The sequence below is a fragment of the Mastigoproctus giganteus genome, chromosome 2 (genome assembly GCF_048544385.1).
Source record: "Mastigoproctus giganteus isolate SK-2022 chromosome 2, ASM4854438v1, whole genome shotgun sequence".
NCBI lineage: Eukaryota > Metazoa > Arthropoda > Arachnida > Uropygi > Thelyphonidae > Mastigoproctus > Mastigoproctus giganteus.
Window position 1 is genome coordinate 18,751,815 of NC_143576.1, and position 17,247 is coordinate 18,769,061.

Sequence of the window (17,247 nt, forward strand, 5' to 3'; positions counted from 1 at the left end):
CCAGCGAGGTGATCTGATAGAGGTGTATAAACCCTTGAATGGTTTGAGCATGCTCAATGCTAATGGGATTCTTCCTCTTGCTCAGTATAATCACCTTAGAGGGCATAAATTCAAATTGAGGAAAGACAGATGTAGGATAGATGTGAGGAAATTTGCCTTTAGACAGCGGGTGGTGGTTGGTGGAACAGACTTCCATCCCTTGTCGTGGAAGTTGATAGCCTAAATAAGTTTAAGGCTCAGCTGGACAGGTATTTCGAACGAACAGACGGGTGAAGTGGAAGTGGTTATTATTTATTTTTTTATTTATTTATTATTATTTATTTTTTTATTTATTTATTTTTTATTTTTTTGGCTGATGTGCATAAGCTTGCTTTCTCGCATCAAATGCCTCTACTAATGCTAATGCTAACTTCATAAAAATTCTGAATCTTACTTAGATATTCACAAAATTATGGAGATCTGTCATGAAGTATACCGTACTGACAAAGAAGTTGATGCAGTTGTTGTCTGTGATATACAAAACTTATCAATGTTGATTCGTGAAGATGCCGATCCATTTAAAGATTTCCACGAACACCCAGACAGTGAAATGAATTCCGATCTTCGACCAGCAACCCTAAATCAGCTTGGATAGAAATCCAAATTGATTTAGATTGCAAAGAAATTTCTTGTTTCTTTGCAATAGCAAAGAAACAAGAAAATTTAATGCCAGATAATCATTTTTGGGATTTAATGTGAAAAGCTAATTTAAGACAGGAAGGAATTTTATTGCATATAATTTCTACTTTACTTCAACCTAATCGTTAATCTATCCAAATATTCCTTGCTGGCTGTGGCAAGATGTTCACGATTGGATTATCAATGGAAGTTTATAATCTTTTTATTAGCACCGATAATTTCTTTAATGCCTACTAGCGGGGGCTCCACTTGCTTTGCTCGCCAACTCCCTCGCACGCTTTTCTACGTAAAATGTAGAGGTATGACGGAGTAAGTCAAATCTTTTCTACATAAAAGGCACCTGTCGAAATGCACTGGTTGACGTCTAATCAGGAAATGACCTATGTAATTATTTACCTGTGCATTTGTAGTGATGGAATTGCCCTGCCCACTTGTACCATGTGACCTGCATCCGTCTTCTTCCATTGGCTACCCTACCACACAGCATTCTCAAAGCAAAATAAATATCACTACGTAATTAAATAAATATCACCTGTGTTTACTTAGGCCACTTAGGAAAAGGCCTTTTGCTTCGGGTTCCATAATACACGAGGAATATTATTGCATCCGAAAGAGCAGAACTAAAATATTTAACAAAAATATTTACAAACAGTAAATCTTGCACCCTTTCTTTTGTTGGGATATCAGAGACATGGTGCCACACAGACATAAGCAGTGCAGAACTGGAATTTGGGGAGTACAATGTGGACAGAAAGGGAGGAGGGGTTATGCTGTTAGTTAAGAAACACAAAATCTAAGGAAGTGCATCCAATTGATGTTGGTGGACAATGCAATGTTGAGTCTGTTTGGTGTGATATAAGCACTGGGAAAGGAAAAATGAGAGTAGGTGTGTGTTATAGGCCAAATGAATTTGATGAGTATAATGAGCATTTGTGCAGAGAAATAGAGTGGGCCAGTAAATCAGAGAGTCTTATAATGGGGGATTTTAATTTCCCAGATATTGACTGGAATTTGTGTGTTGGTCACTCACACACTAGCAAGGTGTTTGTGGATTTATTGGATGATTGTTTTCTAAATCAGCATGTTCTGGAGGCAACTAGAGGGAGCAATACTCTTGATTTGATTATCAGTAGTGATTCTTCATGCATTAAGAATCTGCAGATACAGGAACCACTAGGTGGCAGTGATCACAGTGTGCTTAAGTGAGATTTACTCAAAGAGGTAACTACCATCAAGGGCAAAGGGAAGGGTTTTTGCTTTCATAAAGGTGACTACGGTACTCTGCGACATTATTTAAACTCTATACGGTGGGACCAACTGATGATGTTACCAACAGCAAATTTAAAATGGGAAGCATTCAAAGAATTAATCTTGGAAGCTACTAGGCTTTTCATACCCACTAAGAAATATTGTTCAAGGTTTAGGCCTAAATGGATGTCAGATGAACTAATTAGAGATGTGACAGAGAATAAAAATGCATGGGATACATATAAATTAACATGTGACACAAAAGCCTATGATAGATAAGCTGGTCTGTAACCAAGTTACAAAGGAGGTTAGGCAGGCAAAGGCAGATTACAAGAAATCTTTGGCAAAGGATGCAATGGAAAACAGCAAAGAGTTCTTTACTTATGTATACTCTAGAAGGAAGGGGATGAATCATATTGGTCCACTTGATATCGATGGTTCAACTGTTGATGATCCTGCTCAGATAGCTAACAAACTAAATGAATATTTTGCATCTACATTCACATCAGGAGTTATTTAGGGAGGGGAATGCCAGATGTGTATTCAACTCTGGCAGTAAGCTAGATAACCTTTTATTAACTGAGATAAAGTGGAGGAGAAATTGTTGAAGATAAACATAAGAAAAGCAGCTAGGGAGGATGGAATCTATCTAGTTATATTAAAGGAGGTAGCAAAGGAAGTATGAAAACCCTTAGCCATAATTATGAGAGCTTCCGTGGACTCTGGGGAGGTACCCAAGGACTGGAGATGTGCAAATGTGAGTTCAATCCACAAAGGAGGATAAAGGGGAGACACAGGTAATTACAGACCTGTTAGTTTAACTTCTGTTCCAGGGAAATTAATGGAGGCACTGGTTAAAGATGCATTGCAGGATCATCTAGACAAGAATTCAATTATAGCTTGGACACAGCATGGGTTTGTTAAGGGAAGTCTTGCCTGACTAATTTGATTGGATACTATGATATAGTTACAAAGGAACTGGATGCAGAGAATAACTTTGATATCATATATTTGGATCTTAGAAAGGCCCTTGATACTGTTGCACATGGAAGACTACTGCAAAAATTGGAGCAGTGTGGCATTGGAGGTAAATTTCTGCTATGGATAAAGGGATGGTTGAGTGGGAGAAGACAGAGAGTTGTAATCAATGGACACTGCTCATCGTGGACTAATGTTATTAGTGGAGTCCCTCAGGGTTCAGTGTTGGGTCCATTGTTGTTTTCTGTATTTATAAATGATATTGATGATGGTATATCCTGCTTAATGTGTCCAAGTTTGCAGACGATACGAAGGTTGGCAGGGTTGTTAATAACTAATGACAGTACACTGCTGCAACAGGATCTAGAAAAGTTGACCAGATCGGCTGAGAGGTGGCAAATGAATTTAACATTGACAAATATCAAGTTCTGCATATGGGAAACAGTAACCCCAGAGTAACGTATCAACTCTGTGGTACTACACTGACAGTGGTAAAGAAAAAAGGACCTGAGGTGATTGTGCAGGCAGATATGAAGTTTTTTGAGCAGTGCAGATGGTCTGCAAGAGTAGCTCATGGTGTCTTGTCAATGATATACAGGAATTTTTCTAGCAGGGATAAGGAGGTGATTATCCCCTTGTATAAGGCAACTGTCAGGCCACACCTTGAGTACTGTATACAGGTCTGGAGGCCTCATTTTAAGAAGGATGTAGAGCTGTTGGAACGAGTACAGAGAAGGGCAACAAGATTAGTGAATGGAATAAAGGGTTGCTCTTACGAAGAAAGGCTTAAGTTTTGCAAATTACAGTGGCTAGAGACTATGTACCTGCTAGGTGATCTGATTTAGGTGTATAAAGTATTGAATGGTTTGAGCATGCTCAATGCTGATGGGATTCTTCCTCTTGCTCAGAATAATCACCTGAGAATCACCTTGCTCAGAATAATCACCTGTAATTACCTGAGAGGGCATAAATTCAAATTGAGGAAAGACGGTTGTAGGATTGATGTATGGAAGTTTGCATTTAGCCGGCGTGTGGTTGATTGGTGAAACAAACTTCCATCTGTCGTTGTAGAAGTAGATAGCTTAAATAGATTCAAGGCAGAACTTGACAAACATTTGTAGTGAGTGGATTGGTGAAATAAGGGTTATTTTATTTTATTTTTTTTTTTGGCCCTGCTACGTAAGCTTGCTTTCTTGCATCATGTGACCTTGCTAATGCTAATAAAATGCAAACATTATGGAGGAAGACAACATTAAATTTGTTGTCTTTCAGTGCAACAAACATTGGCATGCATCCCACATACACACTTTACATTGTCAACAGCAAGTGTCTGATTCTGCCCAGTAACCCATTTGTGTTCCTTTCATTTAACATTCACCTACCTCATGGACATGCTTCACCGTCTAATACAAGACCACGCCTGGCATCATTTCATGTTCCATTGCAGCGTTTTTTTGTATATTAAAGTCAGCTGATGAAGGGACCAATCATCCCAACATTGTAGATGTATGATTGTTAATATTTGCATAGTTTTGCATTGTATAATTATTATTATTTGTATAATAATAAAATTATAATGCACTGATCAAAATCTAACCAGGAAATGACCTATGTAATTATTTACCCGAGCATTTCTAGTGATGTAATTGCCCACCCCCCTTCTCCCATTAACTCGAATAAGTGACGTAATTGCCTGGCCATCTTCTCCCATTGGCTCGAATAAATATCACTCTATACATTAAATGCTTTTTTAATGTATAGAGAGAGATAACTTGTGCTTCTACTGGAAAAGCTGCTGTAGCTATTAATGGTACTACCGTGTACTACCGTATTAATGGTACTAATGGTACTACCGTATTAATGGTACTAAAGCTGCTGTAGCTATTAATGGTACTACAGAATTTAGGGCCATATTATAAATGTTCCTGTAAATGTTAATTCAATGGTCAGTCATTTGCCCTGGAGAATGGATATACAATTATTGCATTTATGTTCATATCAGATGTAAGAAAATTCACAAATCGAGTTATTTAATGGGCTTGGTTCGTAAATGAGATGTTAAGGGTTTGGTTAAAGTATCTACTTACAACTCCTTTGTATCATCTGTGTGGTATCGAATTGACAAAGCATTCTTCAATGAAGACATGGAACACAGTGATGCTCCTACATGTGATGAAATGAGACAAGCTATACCTGTTGACGAAAGTTTAATTGCTCAACAACAAACTCTTTTGTGGAGCGATGACAAATATTTACAAATAGCTCCTACCATAAAGGTTACTTTTTGACGAACATGCCGAAGAATTGTCCTATCCTAGCATTTACTTTGGCCAGTATCTAGAGTTTACGGATAATTTAAAAGTTACACCGTTTATGATGGCATCGAGTGAACTTCGTCGTTCAGATCAGCGTGGAGTCATGCCGTATTGAAAATTTCCATATCGAAGAATCTACCTTTGTCTTTTGAAGTTGTTCAACAGTATTATACTCTTTACAAATATGTTTGTGTTTTAATTAGCGAGGAAGTTAGTATGATTGGAGCTGATCTTTTATCTCTGATGGATGTTCACCTGCTACAAATTACAGGCTGTGTAGATCATAATTTTGGTGGGTGGGTTAGACATTTTTTTGATTGGTGATTTGCAACAGCCACCCCCTGTATGAGCAATGCCTATTTATCAACAGATAAAGCAACACATTGCAGGCCCTAATCTATGTTGTAGATTACAATATTACAAACTCAATGAAGTGATGAGACATTCAAATTCAGAATTCTTGAGAGTTTTGACAAAAATTGGAAACAGTGTTCAGTTAACCAACAAAAAACAAACTTATTGAGTTAAGATTTGTAAGCAAAGAAGCAGCATATAATTTGTGTCCTGATGACGTTCGTTTATATTTGAAAAATAAATCTGTGAACTTTAAAACAATTCTGTGTTAAATCGGTACCGTAATGTTGATTGCTCAAGACATTTGTTGGTTGCAGAGGTGCAGAATGTGAGGCTCGTATGACAAAAACTTCAAAAACTGGGAATATTAGACACTAATGGATTACTGTATGAACTTCCTTTACTTATTGGCAAACCATACTTGATAATCACTAATATTGATGTAGCTAATGGAGCTTTAGGAAAATTGGGATGTATTGAACATGACGAAGAGATTACTTCTATGAAACATCTTTGGTTGAAATTTCCAGGATCACCTGCTGTGGGTCAGCTGGCTAGAATGAAGGCTCGTCGACTTACTATGGCTAGAGAAATCGATTTAGAAGCCATACCAATTGCAATAAGAAGTACGACTGTTCATTGAATAAGATCAGAATGATCTAGGCTAAACAAAATCATTTTCAACTAATACCAGCTTGTGCTATTACCATCCATAAAGCTCAGGGCGGTACTTTCGATTCCGTAGTTTATGAATACGGGAAATGTCACGAACAACAACTAGTTTATGTTGCATTATCTCAAGTTACCGATATCAATGATCTTTACATTAATTGCTCCAATTGGAGAAAAGAAGTTTTATCATGGACTGAGAAATGCTACATCCACTTTTGCACTTCAGGCTGAAATGACCAGGTTATCGTGTAATCCTCTTCTTACCATGCAAGATACATATACGAATTTATCAGTAAACAAGATCTTTCCATTCTAACGTTAAATTGTCAAAGTTTACATGTTCACAGTGACGATCTTACTGATGCAGTCACCCAACAATCAAATTTACGTCTACTTTCTGAAACATGGCTAAATAACAATGAAGGAGTAAGCATACCTAACTTTGATTGTGTTGTTCAATTCAAATGAGAAAGTCAACGGGTTGGCAGTTTTTCGTAAGAGAGAAAATCATACTCGCGTTACTTTTCATATGGAAGTGATCTATATAATATTGGTGTAAATACGCCATAGAAAACTCTTAAACGAAAAAACTACGTTTGTAGTGCGAAAGGGCATCATTTTATCTGTATCTCTTATTAGCATTAGCAGAGGCATTTGATGCAAGAAAGCAAGCTTATGCAGCATCAGCCAAAAAAAAAAAAAAAAAACCTTCCACTTAACCCCTCCGTTCGTTCAAAATACCTGTCCAGCTGAGCCTTAAATTTATTTAGGCTATCAACTTCCACGACAAGGGATGGAAGTCTGTTCCACCAACCAGCCACCCGCTGGCTAAAGGCAAATTTCCACAGGTCTATCCTACATCTGTCTTTCCTCAATTTGAATTTATGCCCTCTCAGGTGATTATTCTGAGCAAGAGGAAGAATCCCATCAGCATTGAGCATGCTCAAACCATTCAAGGTTTATACACCTCTATCAGATCACCTCGCTGGTGCTTAGTCTCCAGACACTGTAATTTGCAAAACTTAAGCCTTTCTTCGTAAGAGCACCCCTTTGTTCCATTCTCTAATCTTATTGCCCTTCTCTGTACTCGTTCCAACAGCTTATACAAGGGAATAATCACCTCCCTATCCCTGCTTGAAAAATTCCTGTATATCATTGATAAGACACCATGAGCTACTCTTGCAGATGTTCTGCACTGCTCAGAACTTCATATCTGCCTACACAATTACCCCCAGGTCCTTTTCATTCTCTAGAACTGTCAGTGTAGTACCACAGAGTTGATACGTTGCTCTGGGGGTTGCTGTTTCCCATATGTAGTACTTTACATTTGTCAAATGTTAAACTTCATTTGCCACCTCTCAGCCCATCTGCTCAACCTTTCCAGATCCTATTGCAGCAGCATAGCGTCAGTAGCGTCCTTAACAACCCTGCCAACCTTTATATCGTCTGCAAACTTAGACATTAAGTTTGATATACCATCATCAATATTATTTATAAATACAGAAAACAACAATGGACCCAATACTGAACCCTGAGGGACTCCATTAATAACATTAATTCATGATGAGCAGTGTCCATTAATTACCACTCTCTGTCTTCTGCCACTCAACCATCCCTTTATCCATAGCAACAATTTGCCACCAATGCCACACTGCTCCAATTTGTGCATCAGTCTTCTATGTGCAACAGTATCAAAAGCCTTTCTAAGATCCAAATATATAATACCAAAGTTATTCCCTGCATCCAATTCTTTTGTGACTACATCATAATATCCCATCAGATTGGTCAGGCAAGAGCTTCCCTTAACAAAACCATGCTAAGTTAAACTCACAGGTCTATAACTACTTGTGTCAGCCTTTGATCCTCCTTTGTGAATTGGGGTTACATTTGCACATCTCCAGTCTGTGAGTACCTCCCCTGAGTCCAAGGAAGCTCTCATAATTATGCCTTACGGATTGCTTACTTCCTTTGCTGCCTCCTTCAATATAACTGGATTGATCCCATCCACCCCCAAGTGCCTTTCTTATATTTATCTTCAACAATTTCTCCTCCACTTTACTCTCAATTATTACAAGATCATCTAGCTCACTGCCAGTGTTTACTTCATCTGTGGCATTCCCCTTCCTGAATAATTCCTCATGTGTGAATGTTGATGTAAAATATTGATTTAGTTTGTTAGCTACCTGAGCAGGATCATGAACAGTTGAACCATCGATATCAAGTGGACCAATCTGATTCATCCCCTTCCTTCTAGAGTTTACATAAATAAAGAACTCCTTGCTGTTTTTCTTTGCATCCTTTGCCAAAGATTTCTCGTAATCTGGCTTCCCCTGTCTAACCTCCTTTGTAACTTAGTTACAGATCAACTTATATCTATCATAGGCTTCTGTGTCACATGTTAATTTGTATGTGTCCCATGCATTTTTCTTCTCTGCCATATGTCTCATTAGTTCATCTGACATCCATTTAGGCCTGAACCTTGAACAATATTTCTTTGTTGGTATGTAAAGCCTAGTAGCATTCCAAGATAAGTTCTTTTAATGCTTCCCATTTTGAGTTTGCTGTTGATAACATCTCAGTTGGTCCCACTGTATAGAACTTAAATACTGTCTCAGACCATCCTAGTCACCTTTACGACAGCAGTAACCCTTCCCCTTACACCTGATGGTAGTTACCTCCTTGAGTAAATCTCACTTAAGCACACTGTGATCACTGCCACCTAGTGGTTTCTGCATCTGCAAATTCTTAATGCAAGAAGAATCACTACTGATAATCAAATCAAGAGTATTGCTCCTTCTAGTTGCCTCCCGAACATGCTGATTTAGAAAACAGTCATCCAATAAATCCACAAAAGCCTTGCTAGTGTGTGAGTGACCATCCCACAAATTCCAGTCAGTATCTGGGAAATTAAAATCCCCCATTATAAGACTCTCTGATTTATTGGCCCACTCTATTTCCCTGTACAGTTTCTTATTATACTCATCAGAGTCATTAGGCCTATAACACACTCCTACTCTCAATTTTTATCTCCCAATGCTTATGGGCATCTCCGTAGCCAGGTGGGAAGGAGCAGCAGTGTGTAGCACACGCTTCTTGATTAGACCAGGGTTCGAGCCCGTCACCACCAAATACTGAGGATTCAAAAAGGTCAGGTAAAGACCACTGCATATTCCCGGAGCAATATGGCCTTAGTTGCTAATGCTCCTAAAAACCAAATAACCAACCAACTAACCCAATGCTTATGTCACACCAAACTGACTCGACACTGCACTGTCCAGCGATGTCAACTGGCTTCACTTCCTTGGATTTTATGTTTCTTAGCTAATAGCATAACCCCTCCTCCCTTCTTATCCTGTCTATCCTTTCTGTAGATGTTGTACTCCCCAAATTCCAGTTCTGCATTACTTATATCTGTGTGACACCACGTCTCTGATATCCCAACAGTATCCGCCTTTGATGCTTTGAGCAATACCTAAAATTCATCAAATTTATTTACCAAACTCCTAGCATTGGTGTACACGCAAGTATACATGCACCTCTTAGCTACCCTAGCGCAACTCATGTGTTTACTTGTACCCCAATGACTCCCAGTAGTCTCTGAAATATCCTGCATCTTATTTTCCAAGCTGCTGCTCATTTCATTAGAAGCAGTGCAAGAATCACTTTCACCTCTTCCGGTGGCTACTGTTAATCTATTAGTCCTTGTATCCCCCCAATCTAGCAGTTTTCCGACCCACCTAACACTGCCTCGATAGCATCAGCAAACATTCTTGCACCCTTTCTATTTAAGTGTATCCCATCCCTGTAGAAGCAGTCTCTCCTGTTAACAAGTACAGACCAGGCTGAAAAAAATTCCACCCCTTGAGCCTTGCACAATCTTTCCAGGGCCGAATTGGTCGACAGGGCCCTCATCCTATACTCCCTCCTATCGTGTCTATGATGATGATGAACATATGATGCCTTGTTGCATTGACTTTGACATAAATATTATTATGTACACCTTTTGGCATCTTTAATATTGTTGGATTATCTTCACAACTGGATTGTCATGTTTGCAATACCAGGGTACCTGCCCACCCACCAATGAAGGGCCAGTAAGCCTTGAAACGGTGTCTAGGTGGTGTGGTACCCACTGAGAATAAGTAACTATAGTCTTCTCTTTTAGTGAAGCATTACTTATTCAAGGTAGTGCAATGCATGGCAACTCATTGTGAAGGATGAGCCCAATATGAGATACAGAAAAAATGATGCCCTTTCAGACTACAAACGTAGTGTTTTTGTTTGAGTTTTCTATGGTGTATTTACACCAATATTATATAGATTATTTATCATCTTAAACATATGATGCCTTGTTGCATTGACTTTGACTTAAATATGGAAGTGATTTATCGACAAACTGTTGAAAAATCAGTTTCTGATTTTCCAACTAGACATTTGTGCAGCTGAATGCCTTCTTCCTGATGGTCAAACAATATTGTCGGTAGCCATTTCACCTAACCAAAAGATCGAACACTTCATTGAATTCATCCATTTTGTTTTACTTACACGATTGAAGGAGCTGCACTGCTACAACAATTTTCTCTCAAAAAATGTGACTGAATACCAATGATACTTAGTGGTGATTTCAACATTAATTTTGCAGATTCTCAATCCAAGCCTTTGACTGTTTTCTTAGAAAATAAATTTGGACTGATGCTAAATACTTATAGAACTGTATTGACTACTAATCATGGAACTATAATTGATGCTGTGTTTCAAAGACATTTACACTCCATAAAATCTCAAGTGTCTATATCATATTTTAGTTATCACACACCCATTGTAAGTAAATTACCTATTGAACATGTATTGCAACCTCAAATTGACGAAACCGTTGAATAAAAATAAATGCTTTAAAATGTTAAACATGTTTGGATTCGTTTCATTCCTAAAACCCTTTAACCTTGTCCAAGCCAAGGATGTTTTCACATAAAATAAAAATCTTTCGTGCATGCAGGGTACACATGCTGCTTTTTATATTGTCTCTTTGAACTGGTAGATGAATATTAATTTTAATCATTTGGTGTTGAAAATCCATCGAAGCTGGGTTTCTTTTTTTAAATTTTGGGAAGTTTTCAAAATCAGTGATGTGATGCTCCTTCTGACATAGAAGGAAAAGATTTTCCCTTCTATGTTTTTTAGCTTTTTGATATGCCATAACAAGGTAGTGTAGTAACCATATGTTTAGTTAGGCTCAGTGAAATAAAATCATCAGATATACATTGTGTAAATGAAAGATTGGACATTCCAAGGATATCATTATATGTGGATATTTTTCGGTAATTACAAATGATATTTTCATTGGCGCAAAAACCCAAATGAATAAATAACTACCATCTTTTCGGGAGTATACAGTAAATAAAGAAATGTAATTTATCTACTCCTACTTGTGTGTCTTTGTACAAATGGTACATAGGTAATTATGGTATAATTTTTACATGTACACTCAGTGATCACTGAATTACAACCACCTCATCCATATTGGACTGTGCTACATAACTTACAGTATAAAAATCCAAACTGATTCGTACACTAGAGCAATCGAAATTTGCTTCTGGTCGTGCAAGTCAAAGTGATAAAGTAGCAGTCATGGGATGTAGTAAAGATACCATGTATTTCATAAGTGTGTGATTGTGGGAGTTCATGCATTGGGTGCTTCCTTATTGGAAATGAAACATCTTGTTGGTTGCTCACAGTCCACTGGTTAAGGTTTACAAAGAATGGTGTTGAACAGGTCAAACCACCTCCTGCTGGCAGAATTGTAAACGATTGTGCAAGGTGGATGTGTGTAGTAAGCGAAGGTTGTGTGTTGTATGGGCTCAATAGTAGGTCACTGTGTCAGTTGACATCACAGTACAATATGGGGGAATGCAAGAAGAAACAGTGTTCCAAATAACGACGTGCTGCATACTCATTCAAGCCCGTCACTACCAAATATGGAGGATGCGGAAAGGTGAAGGGAATGACCACCTCATATTCCCGGAGCAATATGGCCTTAGTTGCTAATGCTCCTAAAAAACCAAATAACAAACAAACAAACAAACAAACAAACAGCTGCATACTCTGCTGTATGGAATTTCACAGCAGACCACCTGAAAGACACTCTCTCTCTCCTCATTGCTGATCATCATTGATGGTGAATGCTGTGGTGTCAACAATGTGCTGTTTGGACATTGGAGGACTGGAAATGAATGTGCTGGTAGGATGAGTCAATATATCCATAGGTGCAATATGCCAGTAGATGCCTTCGTGTGTGAAGCAAGCAACACGAGTTCTTGGACTCATCATGCATGGTGCCCATTATCCAGGCAGGTAGCTGTTGTTGCATATTTTTCTGTCAAGAACTAGGATCCCTGGTGCTTATGGATTTTCACTTCAATATTTCTCTGGTGAAGTCTACCGGCAGCTCTTAGGGGAGACCCTGTGCATCCTATCATGTTGCATTTTTTCCCCAAAGAGAAATGGGCTCTTCTGAGATGGAAATGTGCCCGCATTGTGCATGAGCAGTTCGAGGCACACTGAAGATATCACTCATCTTGATTGGTCTCCATATTTCCCTGACCTTAATCCAACACCTGTATAATGTTTTGGAAGAGGAAGTGAGGCACACAGCCGTAATCTATTCTGACACTGTAAAGCTTTCCAGGCATGGTGGCTGCAGATCCTTAAGTATATTTTCAGATACCTAGTGTAGTCAATGTGTAGGCAAATAGCAGCTGTTATCCATGTGAACAGTGGCTCAACACAGGATTAGGTAGGTTGCCATAAGTCAGTGATTATTGAGATATATTTTAAGTATGCTTTATTTCTTTTATAATTGGCCAGCTAGATTAGATCAAGTAGTCTTCATTGCTAAAACTATTTCAGAATCCATCAGAAAGTTTGAAAAAAATGGAAGATATTAATTATCGGACATTCATCAAAAGGATTGCCCAGTTTTATAAGCCAAGTAACAAACAGTTCTCAGAAATAGAAGCGGAAAGAGAAGTAGGACACCAAATATGTGTTGTTGGATGTTTTCTCCTTGATTTTTTATTAGAAATAGATGAGGTTAGTAAAGTAACAATTTTATTAATTTCTTCTAGCTCTATTTAATAATTTTTTTTCACCCAAGCTTAAGGTTAACTATGATTTTTTCTTGTCTTGTAATTTTTCACATACTTCTAATAATATTTTTAATTTCATTTGATTGATAAAATACTTAATATTAAACTTTGTTATCCAAAAAAAAAAATTGAGGGTTGATCAAAATTGAGCAGTTCGAGGCACATTCATGGTTGATCAAAATTAGAATTTTTATCAACCATGATCATTTTTTTTGGATAGCAAAACAGTATATAACAGGGCTTAACTATGCTAATTGTAATGGTCTTGTCTTTTGTTCTTACAAACTAAAAATATTCAAAGTAGTGACAATGGTTTAATGCAATTACATATATACATATTTTTACACTAATCGTTATTGTATGCTCAAGAGATGCTTGATGTGACAACAGGTATATAGCTATAGTAAAACTACCAAACCTCATTTTATTGTAAAGAAATATTTCCTACAGTTTTTATCATACATGGTGTGAGTCAGAAATTTCCTTCTGGCTGTGGTAATTAATATAGACTTTGTTTGTTACATGTTGGCTTTGTCCACTTTAAAGTGGTCTCCTCCAGAGTTTATACTTTTATCCTACCACTTCTCTCACTGTTTGAAGCATCCCTGGAACTCCTGTATCATGATTCTGTCCAGCACTTTTTGCTGGACAGAATCATGATACAGAATCAAATCTTCATCCTTTTAATTGGATTTTCATTTTGGGGGCAGGAAGAATTCACAGTGGACCAGGTTAGGAAAATAGGAAGGGGTGGGACCATTGCCATTTTTTCTTGGCTAAAACCTGCTGAACCAACAGTCTTGTGGACTGGTGTATTGTTGCAATGTAAAAGCTAATTCTTTCATTTCAGTACTCAAGTCAGTAGTATTACTTAATTAGTTGACTTAATTAATTAGTACTGGAGTGAATGTTTTAAAATCTTTTTTTTATCTTATCCTCCTGCCCCACCTACTTCTATGCTGTCTAACGTGAAGGCATATAAAATTTTGCATGTGAAAATGTTTCCTAAGAAATTCATTAATTGTTACAAATGCTATGAATTTCCATTCTCAGTTTCTTGCAAAACATTCTTATTTTACCATAAGTTTAGTGCATGCTCCATTTTGCTGACCAAGTTTCTGAATACTTGCACCAATATTTGTAATGTAAGGATACAGATTCATCAATTTCATAACAGCAGAGCAACCGTGGCTTTTTAGTCTATGGGTGTAACAGGTTTCCCGCAGAACATCTTCTCTTTCAAGACACCTCCCCCAACAAGAAAATTTCATGCAGGTCCAAGTCTGGACTTGGGAGTAACCAAAAATACCTGAAGTTCTTTCCAATGACTAACTAGGATAGCAGTATGACAAAATGTGAGAATAAAAAAAATGCTGTGCAAAAAATTTCAAAATGACATTAGCTGTATGTGGTATGCACCGTCTTGCATAAACCACTGAGTGTCCATGGGTAGCTGAGTCCATGGGCTGCATTAGAAAGTCAATCAAAAGCACATGCTGCAGGTACTTCTGTGACTTAATAGTTTTACTGAAGAAGAAGAAGAAGAATTAAACTGTGACTTGAGAGGGCTACCCACATGGTATCTCCCTTCCCCATGAACAATTTCCAGGATTTATAACCTGGATGGCCTAGTACGATATGTAAAAAGCTACATTTAACGTGTTTGCTGTATCAACACTTATAAGTGCTCAGTGGTACCCTAAGCTGTGCCATAACATATATAGGTAGTTATTCTTAAGTAGTCAATATATGAGTGGTGAAATAAATTGCTTGAATCTGTCAGCACACTGATTGAACTTTCAGCTATCAGTATAAATAATTCTGTTTTGTTTATAGCTTGGCATGTATTTTATAGTTTCTTGCTTGTGTTGAAGTTAGTTTATCTTTATAGAATAGACTTTGGATAAAAGATTGCATTTTGTTCTGATTTAGAGCTCAGCCCAAAAAGTAAGTGTTCCCTTTTAGCTATGAATTACAGACTTTTACTTTGCAACCATTTATAAAGTTTTGGAGTGTTGAGAATTTTGGAATGTTATTTCTCAATATTCAGAGAATTACAGCACACTGAATAAGCTCTCTCAAATATATGTCGCAGGAAATGTGTCAGTACTGTAAAGTATTAAATGCACCTTTAAAATTATCATGATAGAAGCCAAGAATGCATATATAGCATGAGGAAGATGCTGGCCAGATAAAGCAGAAAAAGATGGCATGGGAAAGTTACAGAAAGGTGAAAATACTTAAGCCTACAGCAGCTACAAAGTTCATCTATAATAGTACCACAGAAAAAGGTTAGGGTGGCAAAGGAAGAATATGTGAAATTGCTGGCAAAGGAGAGAAAAGAACAGGGAAGTGGAGTTTTTTGTGTATTTGACAACAAATAAAAGAACAGATCAGACCCTTATGTAATGAGTGTAGGAAAGGCTCTAATAATGTGGCTGATTTTGCAGATGAATTGAAGAGGTATTCTGCATTGATATTTACAGACAAAAGATCCTTCATCACAAGGACAAACTGTGCAGGTGAAGCTGGGAAGAATGAAACTAGCAATATTGAAATTTTGATTATTTATTAAAAAAACTTTTGTCCCTTAAAGGAAGTAAGGCTTCTGTGGTTGATGGCATATATCCAGTAATAGAGGGAGGTGTCAAGAGAGTGCATGAAACCACTAAAGTTAATTATGAGGAATTGGAGAGTGTCTAGGAGCTAAAAATCATCTTTGTTACAAGAGGTAATCAAGTGCTTGATCTTGTATACTCTAATTTTCCACTTCAAGAAAAACTTAGCAGCAATATTACATTTAAATATGACCACAAAAGTAGAGAATTGCAAGCAACAATTAGCTGCAGGAATCCTTGCCCTCCTCTGGAAATCACTAAAAGAATATCATCAATTAAATTTCTTCAGAAAGAAAAGTTTTTGCATCTCTTAAAATACTACCCATGGGATTTTCTTAAAAATATTCCTATACAGGACGCTACTTTTCTTCTTATAAAATGGCTGGATCAACTGAAAGCAGAGTCGGCATCCAAACTTGTTAGAATATCTTCTCACTCCAAACCTTGGTTCAAATCCCACCTGAAACCATACTTTAAAAGTAAGCAAAAATACCACAGATAGTTGAAGGAATATGGCACTTCTAATGGCACTCTCTATGGCACTAGTAAATATAAAAGAGCAGAGCTTTGTTTCAACTAAAAAAAAAAAAATTCAGTCGTACAAAAATTATATTATGTCCACGCTCAAGTACAATAAAAGAGCACGTTCTACAAAAACAACAGCTATCTTACAGCATGATCTAGTTTTTGAATGGATAAGATGCAATATGGAAGACAGAATATTCGGATGCAATACTCGGAGACACATCATGTTGCACGTTGTCTGCTTGTTCATAAGAATTAAATGCTATGCAAAACAGATTTATAGCATTTAATTCTTATGAACAAGCGGACAACGTGCAACATGATGTGTCTCTGAGTCAAGCTAATTAACCAACTTGTGAACAAGAATACAGTTCAGCATGCAGTTAACCAATTATGCCCTAGTAGTAATGAAGGTCCTGACGGTATCCCTGGTTTTATTATTAGATTGCCCAGCGTATACATCATTGATTTGTTAGTGCATATCATTTCCAGGTGCATCTCCCAGCCATTCCTTCCAAGACAGTGGAAAACTTTCAGGATTATGCTGATTCCTAAAAAAGCTTGCAGAAATAACCATCCCAGCCATCGGCCAATTTCCTGTTTCATCAATAATTATTAAAATTATTGAAAAAATCATGCTACTATATTTTCAACATGCAACCTTCGCTAATGCACCTGTCAATTTGCATTTTGATCCTAGAGGGTGCTCTACAA

At 37.4% G+C, this 17,247-nt stretch overlaps 1 protein-coding gene across 1 annotated transcript in view; it reads left to right on the forward strand.

Annotated features, from left to right (window-relative positions):
* rictor (rapamycin-insensitive companion of Tor) overlaps window positions 1-17,247 on the forward strand; it is a 707,794-nt gene that overhangs the window by 291,696 nt on the left and 398,851 nt on the right. The window contains exon 16 of the mRNA XM_090388323.1: window positions 13,152-13,334. Within this exon, the coding sequence (XP_090244449.1) occupies window positions 13,152-13,334 (183 nt within the window). The remainder of the gene's footprint in view (window positions 1-13,151; window positions 13,335-17,247) is intronic.